Source organism: Grus americana, chromosome 19 (genome assembly GCF_028858705.1).
Source record: "Grus americana isolate bGruAme1 chromosome 19, bGruAme1.mat, whole genome shotgun sequence".
Lineage (NCBI taxonomy): Eukaryota > Metazoa > Chordata > Aves > Gruiformes > Gruidae > Grus > Grus americana.
The window spans coordinates 11,754,741-11,778,519 of record NC_072870.1 but is presented as its reverse complement, the minus strand read 5'-3'; the positions used below and the strand labels follow the sequence as shown (position 1 = coordinate 11,778,519).

At 41.7% G+C, this 23,779-nt stretch overlaps 1 protein-coding gene across 5 annotated transcripts in view; it reads left to right on the top strand.

Annotated features, from left to right (window-relative positions):
- Window positions 1-6,544: 6,544 nt before the first annotated feature.
- The window catches only part of NF1 (neurofibromin 1), a 101,854-nt gene continuing 84,619 nt past the window's right edge, over window positions 6,545-23,779 (top strand). For 2 of the 5 annotated variants that reach the window (XM_054847342.1, XM_054847343.1), the window contains exons 1-4: window positions 6,545-6,869; window positions 16,256-16,399; window positions 19,009-19,092; window positions 21,336-21,526. In XM_054847342.1, coding sequence (XP_054703317.1) covers window positions 6,810-6,869; window positions 16,256-16,399; window positions 19,009-19,092; window positions 21,336-21,526 — 479 coding nt within the window. In that variant the 5' untranslated portion in view covers window positions 6,545-6,809. Of the gene's footprint in view, window positions 6,870-16,255; window positions 16,400-19,008; window positions 19,093-20,025; window positions 20,111-21,335; window positions 21,527-23,779 lie in introns of those variants that run through there. The other 3 variants (XM_054847340.1, XM_054847339.1, XM_054847341.1) reach the window with 2 other exon arrangements.

Sequence of the window (23,779 nt, the reverse complement as noted above, 5' to 3'; positions counted from 1 at the left end):
TGACTACAACTCCTCCCTTCTATGAGATCAGCCAGAAAAGACGCCAAAAAACACCAGCCAGTGCTACAGTCACAAGGTCTATCTGGTCTTCCTCTCCTGTGAAATCTGTCCTCTTTTTGACCCCTGTTGTATGATAAATGAGTAAGGAAACAGGATTGGAGGGAGAGGAAGCGATACCCTTGAATTATCCTTTGGGGAAATGTCATAATCTAGGCTGAGCTGATTAGTCATCCAGAACAATTAAAATATGGCTTTATAATATTTAAGTAACTTAATCTCTGCAAATGACTGTGATATCTGGGAAGGACACTGCTTTCTAGGGGAAGAAAAAAGTAGATATACAAAGTGGTCTCATTCCTCAACTAGGATTTGACAAAGAGCTTGGTTATACCTCTAAGGCAAAATGGCAGACAGTAACTTAGTATGTCTTCATCCATTTCCAGTGCATGGCATAAGCCTCAGTTTCTGAAAATACTCTGTTCCATTAAGTTCCTTTAGAATATTTGAGCTCTTATGACGTCTTGATAATGGGCTATTTCTTTGTATCAGATCAAGTATCAGGGATTAAACTGGTGTTTTGCATCCAAATGAGATTTCTACTGGAACAGAAATATTTGCATTTAGAAATTGATTGTGTAAAACAACGTGCCACAATTTTAATTATCCTTTGCTGATTGGACTTTCCGGGATAAAAGTTCCAGTGTGAATATTTTGTATAGAATCTCTAATTTCTCTAACGTATAATCCATCATTCTGTGATTACTATTAATCTAGTCAGATCATTCGCTTGCTCTGCTCATATTTAACAGATCCTGTTGCAGTCAGGGAGGAATAGGGAAGCAGAGAATAGAAAAGAAAATCCATGGCTTAATCCTGCAGAAAAAGTTTCTTCACATTTTGAAATCTATGCAGCACATGTCAGATAAGTCAATAAGATACATATCATGGAAAGAATACAAACCCACCACTCATTTATCAAACGAAAAGAAATACGGAACAGCCTCCTCTCCTCCAGTTAGTTCAAACTTGAGGGATTTTAGTGGCCTCTGATGCCCTCTAACGGAGAAATCTGTTGGAGCAGCGTCCTCCGGGAGACCGTGCCGAAGGGGCTGAAACAGGCGAGATTCTCCATGGGGAAAGAGCCGCAGCGCTGCCAGCGGGGCTGCCCAGCTTGCTCTGCTCTGGGAGCCTGCCAGCTCCGAGATTAAACCCCACGTTTAAAGGCTTTGTAGCTTACAGATACTAAGTCACCTCTTGCCAAAAACTTGGCAGACCCTTTCCTTCCTCCCTTCCTTCCTCATTTATTTAAGTTTGTTTGTTTAGCTTCACTTGAGAACAGTAGGAAAATATTTTTGACGCTGATCCCAGATTTGGCACATTTCCTCCAGAATGATGCCCTAGCCACAGGAACTGAAACCAAACATGGGCCTGACAGAGGAATGCCTCCGTAGGTGATGGTAGGTTTCTGCACCAAAGCTGATAAATAGAAATGAAAAAGTATCACTTAGCGTATTTGAGCCACTGCTGGAGTGTTTGACAAATGCTGGTGAAAACGAGAAAGTGGAACGGGAGGAATGAAGAGAAGAAATCAAAGTATGAAACAGAGACTCCAGTGAGTAGGAGGAAAAAAAGATAGGTTAATAAATAATTATTTTGAGTTGAAAATATAAAGTAGAGAAAAGCAAAAGCAAAAGATGTGGGAGGGGGAAAATCCATATTCTCTGTCAAGAAGCCAAGAGAAGTGTCACCTCCAAGAGCCAGTTCAGGCATAATAAAAAGGAGGCCCAGATCTCCTGAGTAAATTGTAGATGATATCTAGAAATTCACTGAATCTTAAAGGGTGAAAAGCCTCAGAAAGAAAGGAAATGCTGTAGGGCTTCTAGCTTTAAAGGGAATTTTATTGGAAGTTGTGTTGTTAAATGATGCTATCTAACAATGCAAGATCAACACCTTTCCTCTGGAGTAAAGGCAAAGTGAGTGCGTTGAGATTTAGTGTGGATTTTACTACAGACTGGCCAGGTCATTTTCTCTGTGTGCCTCGACTTTCTCATCTGGTTCCCCGTCCTCTTACTCAGGCAAAAAGCAGAAGTGCCAGAATACCTCCAAGGAAGTGATTCAAGTGGCATTTTTCTGGCTTGACTAGAAACATCGGGGGCTGGAAATTCTGTGTTCTCACATAGATTAATTTCCAGCATGTACTTCGTGGCTTGGCTCTTCAGGTTTCAGTAGGTCTAAACCTATGCTGCGAGGGAACAGGGGACACAGCAGGGACTTTCCTCTTACGTGTGACTCGGACCATTAGTGTCACTTTTGACGGCCACAATGGGAAATTTTTAGTGAGGAAAAAACATTGGCATTCACAGTAAATCCTGACAAGACTTTGTGGATGCCTTAGGCTGTAATTTCTTATTTTAGTTTACATACAAACTTAAGGAAGTGCATTAAGAAGCTCTTGCTAAAGTGTCTTAAAAAAATCCACCAAAATAACCAAGAAGCGTGAGATTGTCAAGAAATGGTACCACAACTCAGAAGTTATCTGGAGCTAGGGAACTTGGGGTCATTTATCTTCAAATAATGTCTAACTAGCAGTTATAAACTGTCATGTGTCTGCCTGTTGGAGGACAAAATCGTGAGTTATCCAGCAGGCAGGGTCGAGCACAAAAATTAATAGCAGAGATACTGTGTTGTTTTCTAGGACAGCAGATCAGTTCTAGGATAGAGGGTCTCAGGGCACTTTGTATTGAACTAGGAAGGAGAAGAAACAATTAAAAGGAAGCAGAGAGCATTGAGAAAGAACGATTTTGACCAAATACTGGCTGGAATTTTCCAAAAAGTTTTGGGGAAACACTATGAGAATTTCCAACATTGCCGTTCAACCTCTGAAGTTTCCCCTCGTCTAAAATCTGGGAATACTACAGCAAGTCATGTCTGCTTTTAGGGAACAGATTTGCTTTGGGAAAATCACTATGCAAAACAGGAAGAAGCACTGTTTGTTTTGTTTAGTTTAGTAAATCTTGAAGGGAAGAAATAGCCTGTCTTTTTCTACCTAAGTCAAGAATTCCCAACATGCTTCTCCCTCAGCTAACCTTATCATCAGGATTTCTTTCTGGCATTTTGAGACATGCTTTTCATAAGCATATCAGTAAGCTGAAGCCCTTTCCTGCCCCCTACATGAATTATTATTGTTTAGATTTTGGCAGAATGTAGAGATACCCATGAAGATTGTGGCTGTATGGCCTTAAGTGGATGTTATCGCTGCCGGATTGGTTTGGGGTACTTAGAGGTCAAATATATAAACAGTTGAAAAAGGCGATGTGATGGCTTCATGGAGGAAGGGTGCAGCAGGAGCGGTTCGGCCTCTGGCAATGCCAGAACCGCTGTCTGCAGGAACGTGAAAGGTATGGCGGCGCAGGGAGTGCTCTGCTGTGCTGCACGGGCGCTGTCTGATCCGCTGGGAAAAACAGGTAATTGTTCTGAGGCGTGCCCTCTTATCTGCCACCAGCAAAATGAGCCGACTTCGTTAAGCCAGTGAGGAAGGTGAGGATGAGATGAAGCTGACTTTGCCTGCACGTGGAGGAGGGAGTGTTCCCGCAGTCCTTCCTGGCAGCAGGTGCTGGTCAAGGACGAGCAGCCAGCCCGTCCCCAACCGAGACAGCGTAGGCAGAGAGCCCACGTCTGTGGCCCGAGCGAGGCCTCGCTCCGTCAGTTTTAGACCGGTTTTTGGACGTTTCAAACAGTGAGACCCCTTCCAGGCAGAGCTGAGCTGGTGTCATTTCCAGCTGTTTGTCACTGCCCCTCTGCCAAACGCTCCTACTTCTCTTTTTCTTACTAAACCCCCCTACTACTCTGCAGGAGGAGTTACTGAGTATGAGAAGGGATGAGACCTAGCCCTCAGGGGTATTTTAATCCTATGTGAATAAACAATTCTAGATAAGAATCCGTTGGGTGTGTTGTGCTCATTTCTGCTTTTATAGTCTGTGTGACAAAGCCGTTCTGTCAGTCCCAAGAGTTTCTGGGTGTGCAGAGGAGCGAAGCGGGCTCTGTGATCTCAGGCTCCCGGATGCCTGCGCACCTGTACGCAGGGAAAAACCCGTGGGAGCTGGAAACCTTGGACAACAGACTCCGAGCCTCTCCCTGTTTCCAGAGGTCGAAGTAACCATTTACCTATCCAAGGGGAATGTTGGGGAGAATAACAAATGCCTGTGAAATGATGCGGTGATGCAAACTGCTCTTCTGCTGATGCGGTTATTGACTGAGCCTTTCCTTGTGCCCAGACATACAAATACGGTAAGAAAAGGTTCCAGCGACCAGCTTCGTTTGCCACTCACCTCAGTTAAGATTTTGATAATTAAGCAAATATATACACATACCACGTAGGTTTGATTTGGATATGAGTAAATATAAACAATACATTAGAAGTCTTTTCTAGAACACAAGACGACACTTAGTTTGAAAATCTTTTTGAAACACATTAATGCTGACCGTTATAATGCACTCTAATGCAAAGGAATCAATAGCTTTTACACCACAGCTAGTTTGTTGTGCACAGCAAATGAATAATAGAAAATTCAGGGCACTTAACAGCCCAATATTAGACTTCACAATTCGTATAAATCAGAATGCTTTTTGCATTTCCTGAAAGATAGTACCACAAGCTGTACAGACAGAAACCTACTATTTATTCTTCAACCAATTAATTGCTTTTTTCTTAAATAAAATATTTGCAATCGATTTTCATGTTTTTATAAAACATCTGCCTCTTCAAATATTTGCTATGAACCAAGTTCCTGATTTTGTTGCTAGAACACAACGGAATTGTTCAAACTGTAAATATGACTGATAGGAATTCCATTGTTCATTATTTACGGGGAAAGTTGCTTGAGAATATATTTCATATTGCTATTGCAGGTAATAATTAATATGTGCTATGATAATCGCACGGGGCTCCAAGTCAAATCGGGGCCCCTGCTGGGGGGAGTAACAGAAAGAAAGAAAGTAAGTCCATTTTATTCTGCAGTTCCTCACTGTGCATGTGTCAGTGTTAAATCCTCTGTTCAAGACGTTTTACCTCAAGTTGCATCTTTGTTGTCAGAATTTTAACTTGACTGTAGCGTGGAAGGACATTATTTTGTGCTTCTGTCTACCCAGAAGGAAAAGGAATTAACATTCCCAAGATGGAAACTGGAAGTGGATGTTTGTTTGTCTTGTTATCCGCGTATCCTACTTTTCTGAGTCACAAAGAGCAAACGCTTGGCTGGGTACTCTCTAACTAGGTTGGGGAAGAATTTTTCTGTGCTACATTACATATTTTTAGTTACTGCTAGAGTTCTGCAGTGAAGCCTTGAGACGTAACGGAAGCCATTAAACTGAAACAGTTTATTAAAGAGTTCTTTACCTTTTCTATTTAAAAGGTAAAGCGCAGCTATACGTTCATCTGTGTGTAATATCCGAATCACAGACAATCTCTGCCAAGCCCAGTGGCTTTGAAATGGCCGCTGCAACGGGAATGAAGTAATCCGTGCCGACTGTCTCCTCTGCCCGCCGAGGTGTGAGCCGTCCGGTAAAACCCCGCTGCGGCTGCACCCCAACGCACGCCTCAAGCGCGGGGAGGCGAAACGTTCCCCTATGATCTGTGGTCAAAGGATACAAGTTTGGCTTACAATAATTTATCGAATAAATAATTTCAAGGGAGACTTTTAAAACAACCTTTTATTTTGAAGAATAGCTTGCAGTATTTCAGTACTTTTTAGCCTGTGAGGGGGTTTTGCCCTTCTTTCCCCAGCTCTGCAGGGTAGGCAGCAGGAAGCACACGCACCCGCCGGCCGGAGGGGACCTGTCCCCTGTCCCCTGTCCCCTGCCCCGTCCCCTGTCTGCAGGGACCCTCTGTGCAAACGTGTCTTCCCTCGAGAGGTGACCGGCCCGGGCAGGCCCTTCCCTCCGGCAGCCACCGGCCCCCGTCCCGACGTGCAAACGGGAGCGCCAACCGCGGGGTACAGCCCCGAGCCTCGGCACCGGCTGCGCGAGCAGCGCTCATCCCTGCGGCTGCCGGGGCCGGGGGTACCGGGGAGCGGCTGCCGGTCCGGCGGTGCCGACGCTCGGGGGAAGGACCACAGACGGCCGGGGCGGCCACAGGCGAGGCTGCTCGGAGAGAACGGCGAGCCCAGGCCCCGCCAGCCCTCGCCGGGACCAGCCGCTCTCCCAGCACACTCAGGGGCCGGAGACGAGACCCGGCGGGTTCCGGCCCGTGCCCCCCGGGGCGGAGACGGGCGGGGCGGGGGCGGAGACGGGCAGGGCAGGGCAGGGCAGGGCAGGGCAGGGCAGGGCCATGCCGGCGGAGCGCCGGACTTTCCCCGCACACACTGAGCACGGCGGCGAGCTCAGGCAGCACCGGCAGAGGCTGCCCAGAGTGGCCCTCACCAAGCCCCGCCCCCGGCTACGGCGCACGCGCCACGGCCCCTCAGCACCTCCCGCTCGGCCCCTCTGCTGCGCAGGCGCGGCGCGGCTCCTCCCTGCTGTCGCGCAGGCGCAGCGGGTCCCCGCGGCCGCGCAGGCGCCGCCCGCCGCCGCCTGTGTCTCGGCGCTCCCCCTGGCGCGGCGGCCGCGGCGCTGCTGCTCGGGCGGGCGGGGGCGGCCTGGGCTCCCGCTTCCGGTGTGGTGTCATGGCGGGCCCTGGGCGCTGATGGCTGCGGGGAGCTGAGGGCCCCGGAGCGCGCCAGGGATACGGAGACCCTCCCCTCGCCCGGCGCCTCTCCTGCCGCCCTCCCTGCGGGGATCCGCCCCCCTCCCTGGCCGGGCGGGCGGGGGGGGACATGGCGGCCCACAAGCCGGTGGAGTGGGTGCAGGCCGTGGTGAACCGCTTCGATGAGCAGGTAGCGGGGGCGGCCGTGAGGAGGGGCGGCGGCGCGGCTGCCCCCGCCGCGCTGGGCCGGCGCCGGTGGGGGAGCAGGGGTGGCGCGGGGAGGGCCGGGGCGGGCCGCCGCCGGAGGTGAGGGGCCTCTGCGGGCCGGGGGCTGAGGCGCGGGCCGCTGCGGGCGGGGAGGGGGGCGAGCGGCGGGGGAGGCCGCCCCGCTCCCCGGGGCGGAGGCGGCGGGTGGGAGCGCTGCCTCCTGCCTTTCTCCCCCGCCGCCGGCTTTCTGGCCGTGCCGGGGGTACCGAGGGCGCTGGGCTCCCCATTGCCCGGCTCGGCGGCGGGTGCCCGGTCAGCCCGGCCGGGGGGCGGCGGCTCGCTGCGCCCATTGTGCTGGGCAGGGTGGCTGGGTGGGGCCGGGTGCTGCCCGCCGGCCTGCGGTCCCTTCCAGCCAGCCTGATGCTTCCCACCTATTTTTGAGGGGGGGGAACCTAGTCTCGGTGTGGAGTGGCCTCCCCTGTGCCAGTCTGCTCAAGGTGCAGTGGCGTATCAATCGGTTCTGTATGGGGAGAGGGGGTGAGACGCCTGGTTCCTCTTCGCCTCTGCTCCCCCATCTCTTCCAAAAGTGTGTTTGCTTTTCGTAGACATTCCTGTGAAATGTACTGCTTTGCTTTACATCATCGGGTTCATCAGAAAGGAGGTAAAGCCTCACGAATGAGTTTAAGGAGGACTACGTGAAACTGCTCAGGCAATTCTACCTCGTTCCCCGTAGCATAACGGTGGATGTCTGTGAGATTTCATCCACATCACTGGGAGCACAGCTGTATGGGATGAAGGTGGTTTTCTAGCCAATGTTGTTACAGTGATAGATATTCACTTCTCTTTACAAAGTGCTAGTAGTTTGGAGAAGAATTTTCTGAATGGAAGGAAGAGGGATTTGTTGGTCTTAGACTTTGTATTTCTCTGATCCACATGCAGAAACTGCTTACTGGGATTAGGCGGCATGACTTTCTCAGTGGGGCTAAGCTTAGTGCTTAGACTCTGTGTTTTTACTCCCAAGATGCTTTCCTGACATGTAAATGTGAGCTCAGTTTAGGCTGAATGATCACTTTCTGTGTTGTCTGTCTCGTTTTGCTATCCTGTGAGTACAGTCTTCGTGTCACACACGATGCAGCTCTGTGAGACCCTGTTCAGTGTAATGTCTATCAAAAACGTTAAGCTGGTTCTAGAGATTGAATTTTGTTCACCTGCCTTATAACCACATGTCCCTCTCAGTGATGCTTGGCTCTTAACAACCCACGGAAAGATTGTGGCCTGGTTGAATAAAAATAAGCTGTTCTTTTCTACATTTATATTAAAGTTGCTGCAAATGAAGTTTATTTAAAAAGGAAAATATCAAACTTTATCTTTTGACATTAAAATGATGCAGATTTTTCCAATACATTTTCAGACATATTTGTATAGTTAACTTATTCTCCCCCCCGCCACCGTTATCTTCAGTCAGAGATCATTTTTTCCATAAGTTTAAAAAGTATGGTACTGATTATGCTCTCAATAATGCAAGAAAATGTTTCTTTGTGTACTGGTGTTAAAAGGCCCTAGGCTTTGTCGTTTGCTTTGTTATGTATATTGTGGAATTGGGCTTGCCAACATCTGTTAGGAGTTAAGAACTTCAACTTTTTGAACAGAATTATTTTTCCATACATTTTGTGGGATAATTGTGGATAGGTATATGGGAGGAATCCTCTCCTGATAGGAAAAAAGCTGTTCTGATTTTAGAGATGCTAAAATATTGGAGTTGCAGGCATAATATACATCAAATATGGTATTGACTGTTAGAGTGTAGCTTGTGTGATAGGTGCTATTTACAAAATTCTGATTAGCTTATAAAAATTTTTGATTAGTTTATTGAATATTTTTGTTTAACCAGTGCAATTTTTTTTTTTAATATTGTGTCATCAAGTGAATGAAGCAGTGAAGCAAGGATGAGACATTAATCTGTACTTTTTTTGTGAGAAGTCTGCTCTCTCATTTATTAATTTCAACTCAGGGTTCTCAATTTTGTTTGTTTGCTTTTCATACATTATTTCCTCTGCCTTGCCTGGTCTGACAGTGAACTTCATGGTGGAAAGGTGACTGTTCTTAACTGAATACCCAAACGCCAGGTTATTGAGACACCATCACTACTGTTAAATGCATTGTTGATCAGTGGTGATATTTATGTGCTGCTTGTAACTACCTATGTTTGTGTCATTATTGGGTAGTCAGGTGGTTATTAAGTTACCTACTTGTTACATTTTAGACTGCTCATTTGAGCATTAAGTTCATACTTCATAAAAATATGCTGAATAGATGCACGTTATTTTAGTGGTGATAATGCATTTTTCAGTTTTTGCATACTCTGTCTGCACTTCTAGATGCAGGACCTCTTGATTCAGCACTGAGGGAGCCACTACTTATTATGGCATTGGTGTGTTTGAATAAGGAAAGGGAACTTATGTTTGTTGTGAGTTAAGTTTTGGTTGGTTGTTGGTTTTGTGTTTTGGTTTTTTTTTCTGTGGGGGAGAAGGCAAAATTTTTCAAGGTTTCTTCCTTTACAAAGGAGGAAAATGTAACCATCTTTCACTGAAATTTATAGATGTAGACAGGCTTTTCATTCATTTGCTGAGTGCTTGAATTCATTTTAAGACAGATGAAACAACAAACTGGGAGAATGCTAATCTGTATTGAAAACAAGAAAAATCAGTGCAAACCAGTCTGTTCTTGTCTACTCTTGTTTATTGTTATAAATGCTGCTTTAACCAAAATCTGCTTTTGTGTGTACAATTCTGTGGGCCTAAAATGACTGGCAAGCATAGTTTTATGAATTAACCAATGACTGGCTCACTGAATAAATTTCTCAAATATTCTGCCAGTCTTGCCCAGCTGCGCTCACTTCTGAGACTCAACTGCTGCAATGCACTCTTCTTTGAGCTACCCTTGAAGACTGCATGAAGGTTTCAGCTGGTGCAAAAAGAAGCTATTGATGATGGTCCATGTGAGGCTGGATCTCATTTCTTGTATAGCGCGCATGAACTCTCTGGACCAATTTTGTATGTAGGACTAGTTATATTTTTCAAAACTTTCAGTGATCAGGATAGAGTTAGGCTGCAGTAGCACAAAGAGGCTAGGCTATCTTTTAGTAAAATTCTCTGTGGATTCAGACATAGTTGGGTCTTTGTAAAATAAAATTATCTCTTTTTTCCTATGAAAATGTTCACTTACAATCTTATGTACTGTATTTTTATAGTGTTTTTAAATGTGTTACCAGCTGAAATAATGGGAAGGCTGATACAGTAGTGAAATAGTTCTGAGCACAGGCAGAGAAGCCTTACTGCCTAAACCATTTGAAACTAGACTCTTTTAAAACTATCAAATATAATAAAAGGTATTAATCCTGTATAAACTTGTGACGCTTAAGTGATTATGATACACTTTAAAGAAAGAAGCCTTTTATTATGTGGATTATGGTTTAGGCTCCCTATTTGTAGTTTGTGAGATATGATTGCTTTCAGTTAAGAAAGCTTTTGTAAAAATGGAAAGCCAGTAGGAATGTTCCATTCTTACTTTCATTAAAAGACATTAAATTAAAGCAAATATTCCCTCCTGTTGGTTCTTTCTGCAGCATTTGAAATCTATACAGAATCAGAGACCTGAAAAAACACTGGCTGCGATACCAGCTCTGTGTTTTTCATTGCTGTTTTTCATCTCAGCTTGTTAAGGAATCACTAGTAGTAATAAGATGTATTTTAAAGTATTTCACTGGAGTTCTGCTGACTGTGCTCCCCAAGTGAAATGGTGCCTTCTGCTGTAAGGTAAGGCTGGTCTGTGCAGGAGATGGAACTTTTTTCCACAATTACTCTGTCTGAAACAGATTTCCACAGGAGTTAAGAACTGAGACAGGCTATAACGCTGCTCTTAAGCACAAAGTGTGCTATTTCATCTCTCTCTAACATAAACCCGAGGTATCTTTGATCTTATTTTTCTAAAACAGTGTGTATGATGTATTTCAAACCGAAGTGCTACACTGCACACAGATGGTGTCCTAAAGAATAGATAATGGAATGGCCCACGTGCAACAGATGTTACCTGAGTCCATTAATGAGCTGCTGAATAGCACCAAGATGATTTGATGATCCTGCCTTATTTAACACAGCAGTTTGTGTTAACAGTATGGCTAAATATATGTTTGTTCACAGTACCAACTTTTAGTTAGCCTTTTGAATTTTTTTTTTGAGCAACCTATATAAAATATTTTCAGAGTTCTCTGTTCTTCTCAAGGCTTAGTTGTGAGGTTCTTTTATTAAATAATGCCCCTCCAGAAGGTGATGCAGTGCATGTTTATAGTTGGAAGATGCCTGTTGATTTTAAGAGATTTGTACTGGTTCTGACAGTACTGATGCAGAGGACAGAGAGGTGCTGTGTATATTTTCTGTCTCTCACCAGTACATCTGTGCGTTGCAGTCTACTGAAGAAGTTCCAAGAGATTATTTGAAAGGGAAAAGCCAGATAGATTTCTATGCTGGTAAGGATAGCACTAGGGATTTTTTTCTACATGTTGTGTTTGTTACTTTCTCCTGAATCTCAAAGGCATAAGCCTCTGATGCATTCAGTCATCTTGAGCTGCTTACTGAAAATGAAGAGCCGGTTACAGACAAGTGGAGAATTTCCTTCCCTGAGGTGGGTCCCCTGGGCTGATCTCCCACCTTCCCCTCTCCAAAGACAATGTGGACCTGGCTGCTTGTTATGAGGTGGAGGTCGCAGAGGCAGCAAGCGGGATCTGCATTCTGCCACCGCTGCGAGTCGAACCTTGGAAGTGCAGTATTGCGGCGTACCTGTGCACGGGTGGGCAGTGACTGCTGTCTGTAGTAGAAGGTTTCTCAGCATGGTGATTTCAACAGCTGTCGTTCTGAATCTGGTGGCAGACTGGGTTTATCTGTCAGATTTTGAATTCTTTGCGTTCTGCAAAATTGTATCTTGCACAAAAAAGTTGAAATAGTGACTTTGAAGTGATAAAGCACTTACACTTGCTTATAATTTGACTGTAAAGATCTTGTTAAGAATGCACGTTAAATCTTTTTTTTTCTTTTTTTTTTTCCCCCTCTGGATTAATCAAGTGCTTGCTTTTTTTTTTTTTTTACTTTAAATTGGCAAAGTTGTTGTCTCGAAAGTCTGAAGAGACTGAAAGGCTTTTCTCTCCAGGAGCAGACAGGTAAGAGCGGTTGGGCTTAGGGAGACCCATCAGCAGTGCTGCAGACCTCCTGGCTGGCACTGTAGACAGAAGATTGGATGACTTGTGGCTGCCAGACCCCATAGTAGAACGGTTGGGGGAATAATTTGCGCCACGTTAACGCACGGGGACAGAAAGTTTTCAGATAACAAACTTGTTTGTTGAAAAAGCTTCTGAAGTGCTGTTTTAGGATTATTTTCTAAGATGCTAGCAGCTGACAATGTGCTGTGATTCTGTGTATCTGTGAGTTGGCCTAGTAATTTTTTTTTGAAATGATATTATTTTTTAATAATATTTGTGATTAGTGATTTAGTTTACATTTTTCATGAAGCTGGAAGAATTTTATTTTACTTTGGTAAGTTGGGAGAGGAATTTGCATCTTTTGGGTAATAAATATTGATTAAAAAACCCCCCTTTTAATAGCCACTGATTCAGCTGGATTAAACAATCCTGTCTCCTTGAGGGTATGTGGTTCCAATCTCTATTTCTAAGGTTTCTCTGTTATTGTATGACTTTTGGAAATGTAAAGGAAATAATCTCATACCATGTGTTGCTTTTTCTCCTACTAAGAGTGTTTTGTTACCTCCTTGCATTTAGTAAACCTTGTGAGAATTGTTCAATTTCGGTATTGTATCAGTAGCAGATTTGGGAGAAGCTGTAGACAGGTCAGCAGGAGTTCTTAAATTGAAGTTAGAAATGTATTTCTAGAAACCAAGTTTGACTTAAACTGCCTTTGTGATCAGAAGAAGTGTTTTAACATCTAGGGAGCTTGCATGGCTGGTGTAAGCTGGTAGATACTTTGATGCTTCATCTTACGGATTTGCTTTTCTAGTTGTTTTAGCAATACCTGATACACAAGATGACTTGTATTCTGAATTCAGGATACACTGCGTCTTGTACTGTATTATTGCAACTGTCAGGCTCAACTACTTAATGGCTTTTCCTTGTCTTTTGCAGCAATGTTCTTTTTTTAATTGATCTTAAGAGATTTAAAATTTCATAGTTGGAAAGATTCCACGTTTCATCTGCCTATTTTGTCTTTGTCTGCTGCATAAAATAAGGCAAATTATAGGCCAAAATGCCATTGTTCCCTGTCCTCTGTAGCTTATTTGACACCTTAATGTGACATAGTCAAACGATGTTAGAGCAAGAGAGGGGGTATATGGCATTGTGCCTCAGTGTGGGTGGTGCGGGCACCAGGGTACTTACAAGGTTGTTGGCTATTGCTTCCTACTTCAGCGGTGAAAACAGCTGAATCAGAGTGGTGGGCTATCCCTTTGCTAAACTGGGATGAGTTCAAACTGGTGCATGTAGTCATAGTTTGAAGCTCCACTTACATTTAAGCTTTGTGCTTTAATTTCTGTTTCTAATTCAAGTAAAAGCTGTACAAGAAACCATTTATGTCAGACTTTTTAAAAAAAAAAAGTTAAAGACAATGAAAGTAAAATGTCAACTCCCCCACCCCCCCTTTTTTTTCTTCTTTTTTTCTGGTAATGTTTAGATTGATGGATATTTGTATAGAAGTTAAATAGTTTCTTTTTTGTCACTCAACACTGGCACTGCGTTCCATTAGAGGATATATAATGCTCCAGCATGTCAGAGTCCACAAAGGAAATAGCTGAGAAATTAAAAAAAACCCCGAAACAACGGTGCTAATATTTCCTTTTTATATAGTTTCCTATTTTAAATGGTAGTTTAAAAAGCAGTTTTACTTCTAGGTGACCTTGTTGCAGTGGCTGTTGTGGCAGGAAGCTCCAGAAGTGTGTAATACGATGTTTCTATACCATGGAAGCATACAGAACTAGATCTATGACACAGTTTCTTTGAGAGGCACTTCTGAAGTGTTTTATCACTCAGTGGTATTGAGCTTTTTCTGCTGTTGTCAGCACGGAGACTTGAAAATTTAAATTAAAAGTATTAGTAATGGTGAAATTTTGAACTAAATGTATCTATCTTCCACTAATGACTTCCGAAAATGTATTGTAAAAATAACCTCTAACAATGAAAACAAAGCTTGAGTCATAAATGCCATTTGTTCTGCTTTTTCCAGTTTTAAAATCAGCACATTGAAATGCATCACACTGTTTTAAAGCATTACAATCTGAACGCTTGCAAGAGAATTACAAAACGGAGTGGAAATGACCTTGATTGCCCTATGGCACTTGTTGCTGTAGGAGGTTGTGCAGGCGAGAAGCATTAGACCTCCTTATGAAGGAGCAGAGCTGATGGTCCCTCTTGGTGAGGGGCCCTTGGTGCAGTACTTGGCGCAAGCGATTCCCCAAGCCACTGTCCGAATCGAGAGCAAGCGCTCCTCGTAAGACCTTTCTGATGCTCTTGGGTCTTTGGTGTGATCTAGCATGGCAGTTCAGTCTTTTTTTTTTACTGAAGTGTCAACCGTTCCCTTAGGAAAAATCAGCCAATTTCCATTGTGATCCTAGTCTGTGGTCCCAAAAGAACGGATACTTAAACCCCAAACAAACCACAGTTTATACGGAGAGGAAATTACACTTGGACATAAAACCCGGGTAGCATTTTAAAGAGGTCCATTTCCCTACAAATGGAAGATGTCACTGTTAAGCAGAATGCATTTAATGATGCAGTCAAAACTGCCGAAAAAAAAAATGTTCGAAGTTTGGGGTTCTTTAATACAATTCATCTAGCATTTTAAAGGTGGGCCTTTAAACCTTTATCAACAAAGACAGTGATGTTAAATGGCTGGCAGAGACGTTCATGCCTGCTGACAGTACGGAAAGTACCCTCACCAGGTCTGCAGAGGCTCCCAACCCAGAAGAACGCCCTATAAGCTTTTTGCAGCTGTAAAGCTGATTGCAATTCCTTGGAATTCTTCTTTTAACCTCTCTTAAATTATCTTTTTTAAAATTTTTTTAAATATAGCCTTTCTAATGCAAAATATTACATTGTGGCATTTACTTTGAGCTATCAGTGTCTTTCAGAATACTCATTTATCAAGAATTCAAGTCAAAATTGGTTAAAACTTGTAGTAGCAATTAAAATTTCTGTAGATAGTGAATTCTTAGCTCACACTTTAAAATACAGATAGCACATGTGAATTATAAAAAAGGTGATAATATTGATTCCTTTTTTGTTCCCTCATTTGGTTGCTTTTTAAAAATACAAATCAGTAAAAATTCAGTAAAATGAATTTTCCCAATGAATCATTTCTCACGTTTTCGCGTGGTGGCTTGTAAGGGGCCAACTCCAGTGAGGAGCATGCAGGGAAGTGAGTGCATGCTTGGGAAGTGACTCGTTTGTGACTCTTGAAGAATTTGGATGCAGCATGAAACAAAGTGTCTAGTGTTCGCACAGTCGGAGCAGCATCTCGGTTTTGCGCAGTCACTCTGAATCTTATCTTTTGTGGAAAATCTGCATTTCAAGGCTAGTTTTTACCGCTGGATGTTGGGCAAGGGTAGATAATGTGGGGCTCACAAGTTGCGTTTGGCTCACACGTGCTTCAAGTGTGTTTGAGGCTGAGACTTCATCAGCTGGCTGGCAGTGGGGCACATCTGTGCAGTGGGGCACCCCGAGGTAACCCAAGTCCTGGGGCAGATGGGATGCAGCAGGGCTTGAGGTGGCTGCCGGTGGTGGCTCCTCCGGGAACTCGCTTGCACCTCTTGGCCAGTTCTGTCCTGCGAAGGAGTAGAGGACGCACATGGAACCACTGTTACCACCTTCCAACTCACCTGCTTTGAGAGCTATTGTGATTTCTCCCCTCTCAGGCTTCAAGATGCAGTTTTTTATTGCAAGGATTAGCTTTTCGAAGATTTTTTTTTTGTATTTAACAAGCCAATTTCTGGAATAAAGAAACTTTTCTTCTCAGAATTCTATCTTACTCACAGTTTTCTGCTCCTTTTGATTGCTTTGACATTTGATTTGTAGAAAATTTATCACAAAATAGAGGTTTAGTTTCAATTCAGAAAAAGGAACAAGTGAACTTCAGTATTTTGTTTTATGGATAACTAATAGAAAGATGGATATAGAGAAAATGAAATAATGTGTTTGTAGCTGTCTCTTGTAGAATGTTTTTCAAGGTTGTTTCTGGTGTCTCAAGAATTTTTAACCCATTTTTAAAGAGGTAATTTCAGTGTAAAAAAGCTTATAATACTTATCTCTCTTTGTAGCTTCCAATAAAGGCTGCCCAGCAGAATACCCACACCAAAGTCAGTACGGAGCACAACAAGGAATGTCTCATAAACATTTCCAAGTACAAGTTTTCCCTGGTCATCAGTGGTCTCACTAATATCTTAAAAAATGTTAATAACATGGTAAGTTTTCCAATTTTGGATTGTTGAGTGATTTTTCAAAATGGTTGTTATTTATTCATATGATACAATCTGCAGAGAGTCACTTGAAATTTAGTCAAATTGTTGGTTGCCTTTTACACTCTTTTTCTTTTCATCCTCATGTGCTAAAGTTCACCAGCAGCACTTAACCATGTTACATATAAAGGCAATGAGGTAGTTGTGGCAGAGAAATCTAAAGGGAGGTGGTGATTAGGAGGAATCTCCTGTTAGTCATAGGAACGGTCTGTAGCTGGGAAGTTCTGGCTACCTAATGAGTGGGGATGTAACTGCACCTACTACCACCTTGGGTCTCTGAGCAATATTTAGATACCAGCAGAATGCGCTGCTTGTTGGGAGGCAAGGGAGGATGTTTTCCATTGCATGGAAAGGTGCTTCAGTTACCTAGGAAAGCAGTGCTAGCAAAGTCTTCAGAGGAGGAATGCAGCCAGGCAAAGGAGCTGCTGAGCAGCAGCACTAGGAGTTGTTTTGGGTATTTCCCCTCATCTGTCTGGCCAGAGTATGACCTGCCAGGAATTGTTTTGGGAAAAGAAGAAGGAGAAAAGAAAGGAAGAGGATTTAAAACTTAAGCTATTCGAATTTTCCAGACTGTTTGGATGCTTTAGCATTTGTGTGTACACATCAAATAGATACCTATTTTAACAAGTAGATGAATTTCAGTCAGAACCTTGTAAGAAAAATCTTTGAAAACAGTCTCTTGTCTAATACTGCCACGATAGACTCATACCTCTGAAGGGATACCTTCCCAGTTGGTAAGAAAAAAGAATGAGAAATGTGTGGGAGTGATACACATCTCTTCCATTTATTGTTTGATATGGATCGCAGCCTCTCATTAAACCACTTAATGTTGATACTTGAGGGCAGCAGAATGGTGTGAAGGGATGAGATTGAAGGTGATTTTTCTACGAGTTCCCAAAGAGAAATCTTTAGAGCTGGATGTCTTAGTAGATGGTTTCCTTCTACATACTGGTTTTCTCTCCTGCCTCCAAGGGAACAATAAAATGATTTCTGAAATCCATCAAAGTATTTGACTCATCAGCATCACTAAAACTGGCATTTAAAATAGATCTCAGTGGAACCAAAGAAAAATCTAGAAAAGAAAAAAAAAAAGAATGTGGATGTCCGTAGTGTCAACTCTAGAAAAATAACTATTACCATCAAGTTGGGTAAATGGAAAGTTTAGGATCCTTTATGAGGAGAAAGGTACGGTTTGAATTTTTTTTTAATGGAAGGTCTGGTTTTGAATTTGTCATGAGAGAAGTTTAGTTCCTTGAGTTTTGAAGTAGTGTGATTTGTGATCGTGTGGAATCTCCACAAACAGGTAACAGAACTGGCCAAACTCTAGCAGTATGGTTTTTTTATGGTTTTAGTAAGATAGTTGGCAGCGAGTTCTTGGATGTCAGTTGTATAGAGAAGTGCATCTGCTAAAACACTGCAACGGATTGATAAAATCAGAAAATAGGTTGCCCTGCTGCTGGGGATTTTAGGCTGCTTAAAGCTACCTGTAATCCCTTTTGAGAGAGAATTTATTTTAATTAAACTCCATAGGCATGAAGGAATGTGTTGATGTGTAAGATGATTGTCTGACAAAAGAGAAAACTATACAGTTAAAACATGTTTCTGTATATGATATATAGATTTTGAGAGGAAAGACCTAGCTAAAAATGTCAATTTAAAAAGGCAACATTTGCTTTGCACTGAGGAGCAAGACTTAACATTTTTTATGTTTGATGGACTGAGCTACTGTATGAATCCGCAATGGTTTTGAAGGGTTTCTACAGTTGAAACAAACTAGACCCATGGACTGTCATAATGGTCTTAATTTAGAAAGGAGTCTTGAGGGTTTGCACTCTGCTGAAACTTAGACTTAGTTGAGCTAGACTGTCCCGTGGCTTAAAATATAACTTCCTTTGGGTGACTTCTACACGTGTTCCATGTGTGGGCAGTAATGCCAATATATTTTTGGCTAAATCTTTTCTGCTTTATTTTGCTGTCTTAATATTGCTGGAGCTAGTCACTATTGTTGGCAGTAAAATTAGGTGCTAGGTTAAACGCCCGATGGAACTCTGCCTTCAGCCTGTATCTGAAGTATGGCATCTTTTTGGGGGGGTCTCGTGTTTCTTCTGTGGTCTGCGCTAAATTTTGCAACACTCTAATAAGCTTGTCGATATGGATTTGTTGTAACATCAGTTCTATTAAGATGTTGGCAATAAAATACGTAATTGGAAAAGAGTCAGCAGTAATTGATACCAAAATAGTTTCTGAAAAGGTATAACCTTCATTTCTGAATAAATTATAGGCCTGATAAAGGTAAGGGGCTGCAGTGTACCTCCAGCCCTACTTTGCGGTAGCTGTTGGTTCCTTATTAGATTTGGCATTGCAGACTGGACAAAGATACTTCTTCAGCGATAAGGTTTTAATTCTTATTTTAATCTAATTTTTACTGGCTTTATTTCAAAACTCAAAACCAGCGCAGTAAAAGAGCCATAACTTACTGTGCCACTTTGCTACATTAATGCATTGCAAGTCAAATGTTTGTGTCTCAGATGAATCCGTATCCTTTCTACTTTTAGAGAATATTTGGAGAAACTGCTGAAAAGAATTTATATCTATCTCAGCTGATTATCTTGGATACACTGGAAAAATGTCTGGCAGGGGTGAGTAGGCTTGCATAAGCAATTGCTAAGTTGGAGGGTACAAGTCAAATGCTTGTGTATCTATAACTACTGGTACTAAAGTTAAAACTCTTCTGATTTTAGAGCAAAGTAGGATTAATGCCATTTAAAAAATACTAAAACGTCCTATAAATGCAAGGAGTTGATATAACTGATAAATTAAGGTTTTGTGGGGTGCTTTTTTCTTGCCTAAAACTAGTGATCTCTTTTCGGCTGAATAGATTTGCATAAACTTTTGAATTTGCCCCTCCTGCTACTCAAGTAATTTGTGGAGTTATAAATAATGATTTTATTTTAATAATTTGTTATAAAGAATTGCAGACAACTGTACTGAGACACATCTGTGAACTGGAGTAAGGGAAGACGCAAACCCACATGAAGAATTAGATGTGGTTATGAAGCTTTGCTACATTTTTATAAGCTTTGAATGCTTGTGGCATATTCTCAGTATTTTTTGAATAGATGCATTAAAACATTTTCATCCCACAATTTAAACAGAATAAGTATTGGCATAGTAAATCATGTTAATGCAGTACAAGTGTTTCAGTCTTATGCTACTAAGTTTTCTGCATACAGTGTTGATTTTTCTTCCAATTTCTTAAAACTTTCATTTGTTGAAGTAATTTTTCATGTACTTGTATATACAGCAGAAACTGTGCTATCTCTATTCTAAAGATTACTTTTGCAGGTGTTTCCTAGATTACATTAGTTAACCATGTCCAAATTTCCACTGGGAGCCCAGTCCCGAGGTTTCCAATCAGAGCTGTGCTGCAAGGCAGTTTGCTATTACCTTTGGGATGTAAACGGTTGTACAACTGACGCTGCTAAACTGTGTAATTGCAAAGCCAAACTTCACTGTGAGCAAAATTTGCAATGGTTTATTCCTTTAACAAGAAAGGAATTTTTTTTTTAAAGCTGTATTCCTGGATGAATGTCATGAAATCATCTAAGCTCTTTGCTGTTTCCCTGCAACAGTTTTTGAAGGTTCTTTCTTTATAAGGTAATGACCTTGTTATGGTTAGATTTGTCAAGCGGCATATCTTATATTATGGTACTAAACCAGTCCGAATAATTGTGGATTCTTCTAAATTCACAAAAGATCCAGGAAATACATTTTCCAGAATAATTATCAGCTTTTACAGCTGTGGTAAATACCTCTTTTTGGTACTTTTTGTGTCTTTGATGTAGAGAGTCAAAAAATCTGTTCTGACTTCAGAAATTAATTCTTTTTAAATATTTCTTATGTGGATATTGTTTGAAACGTTAGTGGCTTTTTCTTGATAGATGATATTTGAACAGCCTAAAATTGTGCAGAATACTTCTTGCTTTGTCAATTCAAATGAAAGCCCGTTGAGCTAGTATATGTTTAATAAGACTGAGCCAAAGTTCTATACAAAGAGCGTTGTGTTCTGCGATATCTTCAGACGTATTTCTCGCTCGCTGTTCTTGCTCAATGTTTCATCAAGCTCTCATGGCAACAGGACTCAGGTCAACTAAGTGGGAGTCTCTGAAACTTCCCAATTCCCTGTGGTAAATTCATTGGTAGAATTTTAGAAAGCTTTAATGCTGACCCTTCTGTTCAAACTTGCTCTTAGTAGAGCAAAGTTTCACTTTGAATTCTTCTGTAAATAGTTTCCTTATGTCTCATACTGTGCAAACTGGCAAAAATTAGATTTTTCTTTTGCAGGAAAGTTAAGCCATTTTTTACTCATTTAGAGCAATCCCAGGCAAGAACAAGGGAGAAGCATCTCTCTTTCAGTTAACTTTTTTTATATAAAAAAATTGCTGGTTAGTATACTATCCAAAAGAGAAGTAAGGGTGGGTCTTTGCCCTTTGAGCTTCCATTCAAAGCCTAGATAGTTAACGCTCTACAGCTAATACTTTACACAGAACAGCAGGGTGCATTCATCAAAACAGAAATGTGTTTTACTTTGAAAACTAGTTTGATATTTTGCTTGATACTTGATGACATTGATCAGCTTGGTGTCCTACGCATTTTGGTGACTTAACTGAAAATGTAAGATGGTTTGAATGATACGGGTTATTGTTCAGATGGAGAGAAGCCTTTTCTGTGTAGAGTACTTGTGCTGTGGCTAGTGGTAGCCTGCAGGCGGAATGACAAGTTCAGATTCAGGTCCTGTGCCTACTAGTGGCAGATGCTCCGTTTTTTTGTCTCAAAACCTACAAAGCAGAATTTCATGAAATACTGAATGTTTTATTTTTAGCAACCAAAGGATACCATGCGACTAGACGAGACTATGCTGGTAAAACAGTTGCTGCCAGAAATCTGCCATTTCATCCACACTTACCGTGAAGGGAATCAGCATGCAGCTGAACTACGAAATTCTGCCTCTGGGGTTCTTTTTTCTCTTAGCTGTAATAACTTCAATGCTGTGTTCAGCCGCATTTCCACCAGGTAGGTGTTTTTCAGTAGCCTGACTTAGAAGTTCTACTACATACTGATGTCTAGAACATCTGTCATCAATTGTCTTTCTAATTTCAGAAAAGTTAACTGTTTAAAAGATATTTAACAAGATAGTTCTTAAGTGAAACTCCCTCTACCTTTCAAAATTTTACTTGAGTTTCAAGTTACAAAATGAACCTGTTTCATGTCCATTCTAGGTTACTGCCAGTGTATTTTCTGTGAGCTGCGTTTATTGCTTTTTAATCTGCTTTCATAAGTACAAGTCAAATGTAGAGTGAAAATAATGATAACTCAGTTGAGTAAGTTTTTGTGGGTGCTAAGTGTTTTGGAAAAAAAAAGGATGCTGAAAATAATGGGTTCTATCCATTTACTCACGAATTTAGGTGCAAAATTTCTGATTGTCTACAGCCCTCTTGGAGCCCCAAGGATGTTTTCTTTCCCAGTTTTTCCTGCTTGAAGGCTTTTATGTTAAACCTGTCGTATGGCTGAAGGGACAAAGCAGCTGGACTGTTTGTTAGTTGTTGGAGAAGACCCATTTGTCTTCTGACAAACTGCTGAGCTTCACAGCACACTTACTGTAAAAATAACTGTCTTTTCTGATATTCTAAGTGAGAAGAGAGGCTTACAGTTTCCATCTATTCTTTGCTCTTTTTGCTCTGTTCCAGATCTTTATGATGCCTCAGCGTTTGCCAATCCACCAGAATTGCATATTAAGCTTTTTATTACTGAAATACTTTGATGTTTTTTGAAAGTTGCTTGAAGTAGCTTAGCTCTTATCACACATTGTTACAGCTAACATCGTCCTTGATTTAGTAGAAGGGGAGCTTGGGCAGCCTTATGTGGTCGCATAGCAATGAGTGTGCCAATTTAATTGAAACAGATTTATGTATTCCTCATAATGTAAAAACAGTTCCATTCAAACGTTTTGGAAAACATTTGCATTTTAGAAATCAATCTAAAATTATTTAATAATATGAAATTTTAAGTATTTTAAAAACTTTTACAGAGCCTTTAATAACTTGTGTTTCAAGAACATAGACTTGGCAGCTAGCATGGAGGATGTGGTTTTACTCAATAGGTTGATTATGTTTTGTTGCTTATGGAAATGGAAACAATTTCTTTTGCTCCTTTTATAGGAAGTATTTTTCAGTTGAAATTTTTTACAGTCTTTGAATCTAGTCCATGGATCTATATTTATTCGTATGTCTGTAGCGTGCTTTAGTTCTCAAGGGCCAAAGCCACCCTTACCATCCATTTGAGCTGGAGCATAGTGCTTTTTGCCTAACCTGTTTTTCACTTCAAGATGGCTTGTACATAAATAGTTAAATATTTGACCGATTGTTGCTGATCTCCACAGGGGTCAGCTTGCCGACAGTTAGCATTGCTGATCTTTTGACCTGTGCTTCCTGTTTAGGCATATTTCTAGGCCTTGTACAGCAGCTGGGGGATTTTTGGCACGGAAAGCACAGCAGTGGGGACCTTCCCATTCCCAGCGAGGGCTGTTAAGTTTCCCTGGCGTTGAAGAAATGAAGAACTGCCTTTGTGTGTAGTACTAGAAATCACATTCCGCATCTAAAACACATCTGTAGCTTTGGAACAAGATATGACTATCTTTAGTTTGTGAGAACATATGATTTAGTTATTAGTGGCTTAGTATCTGATGTTTAGTAAATCATCTAATACAAAAGTGTGAAAAGATGCCATTGTGTTTAAACTGGTGTGATTAAACTTCATCCTGTTTCTTTAGGCCAGAAGAACGTGGACCTTTAGCTTACAAAGTAGGGTTGTAAGGTTGTAGCTCACTTCAGCGGTATAAAGCACCATCAGTCACTGCTTTACTCTTGAGAAATTAGCTGGGGCAAGACTTGCTGTTAAGGAGGAGTAGTCTAAAGGTGTCATGATTCCATTAATTTACTATTGAGATGAAAAGATGTCAAGGTTACTGCTACAGTGTGGTAGATAACAGAAGGATTTAGGCAAATCTTGGGCATAAACAGACTATCACCAGATGGTTTTGGTATCTTGTAAGACTCACCACTGGTGTATTTAGATCCATTTTCAGTATGAGGATGGAATAAGACTATAATATTAACTCTTAATCATGCAAGATCCATCTTTCATTTTTAAACCTGGAAAAGTTTATCTGAGGAGATCGTATTATATGAGGAGATCATATAATATTCTCTTGCTATTCAAATGTATAGAATTGCAGGTATGTGCTCATACCTGTCTGACGTAATCTGA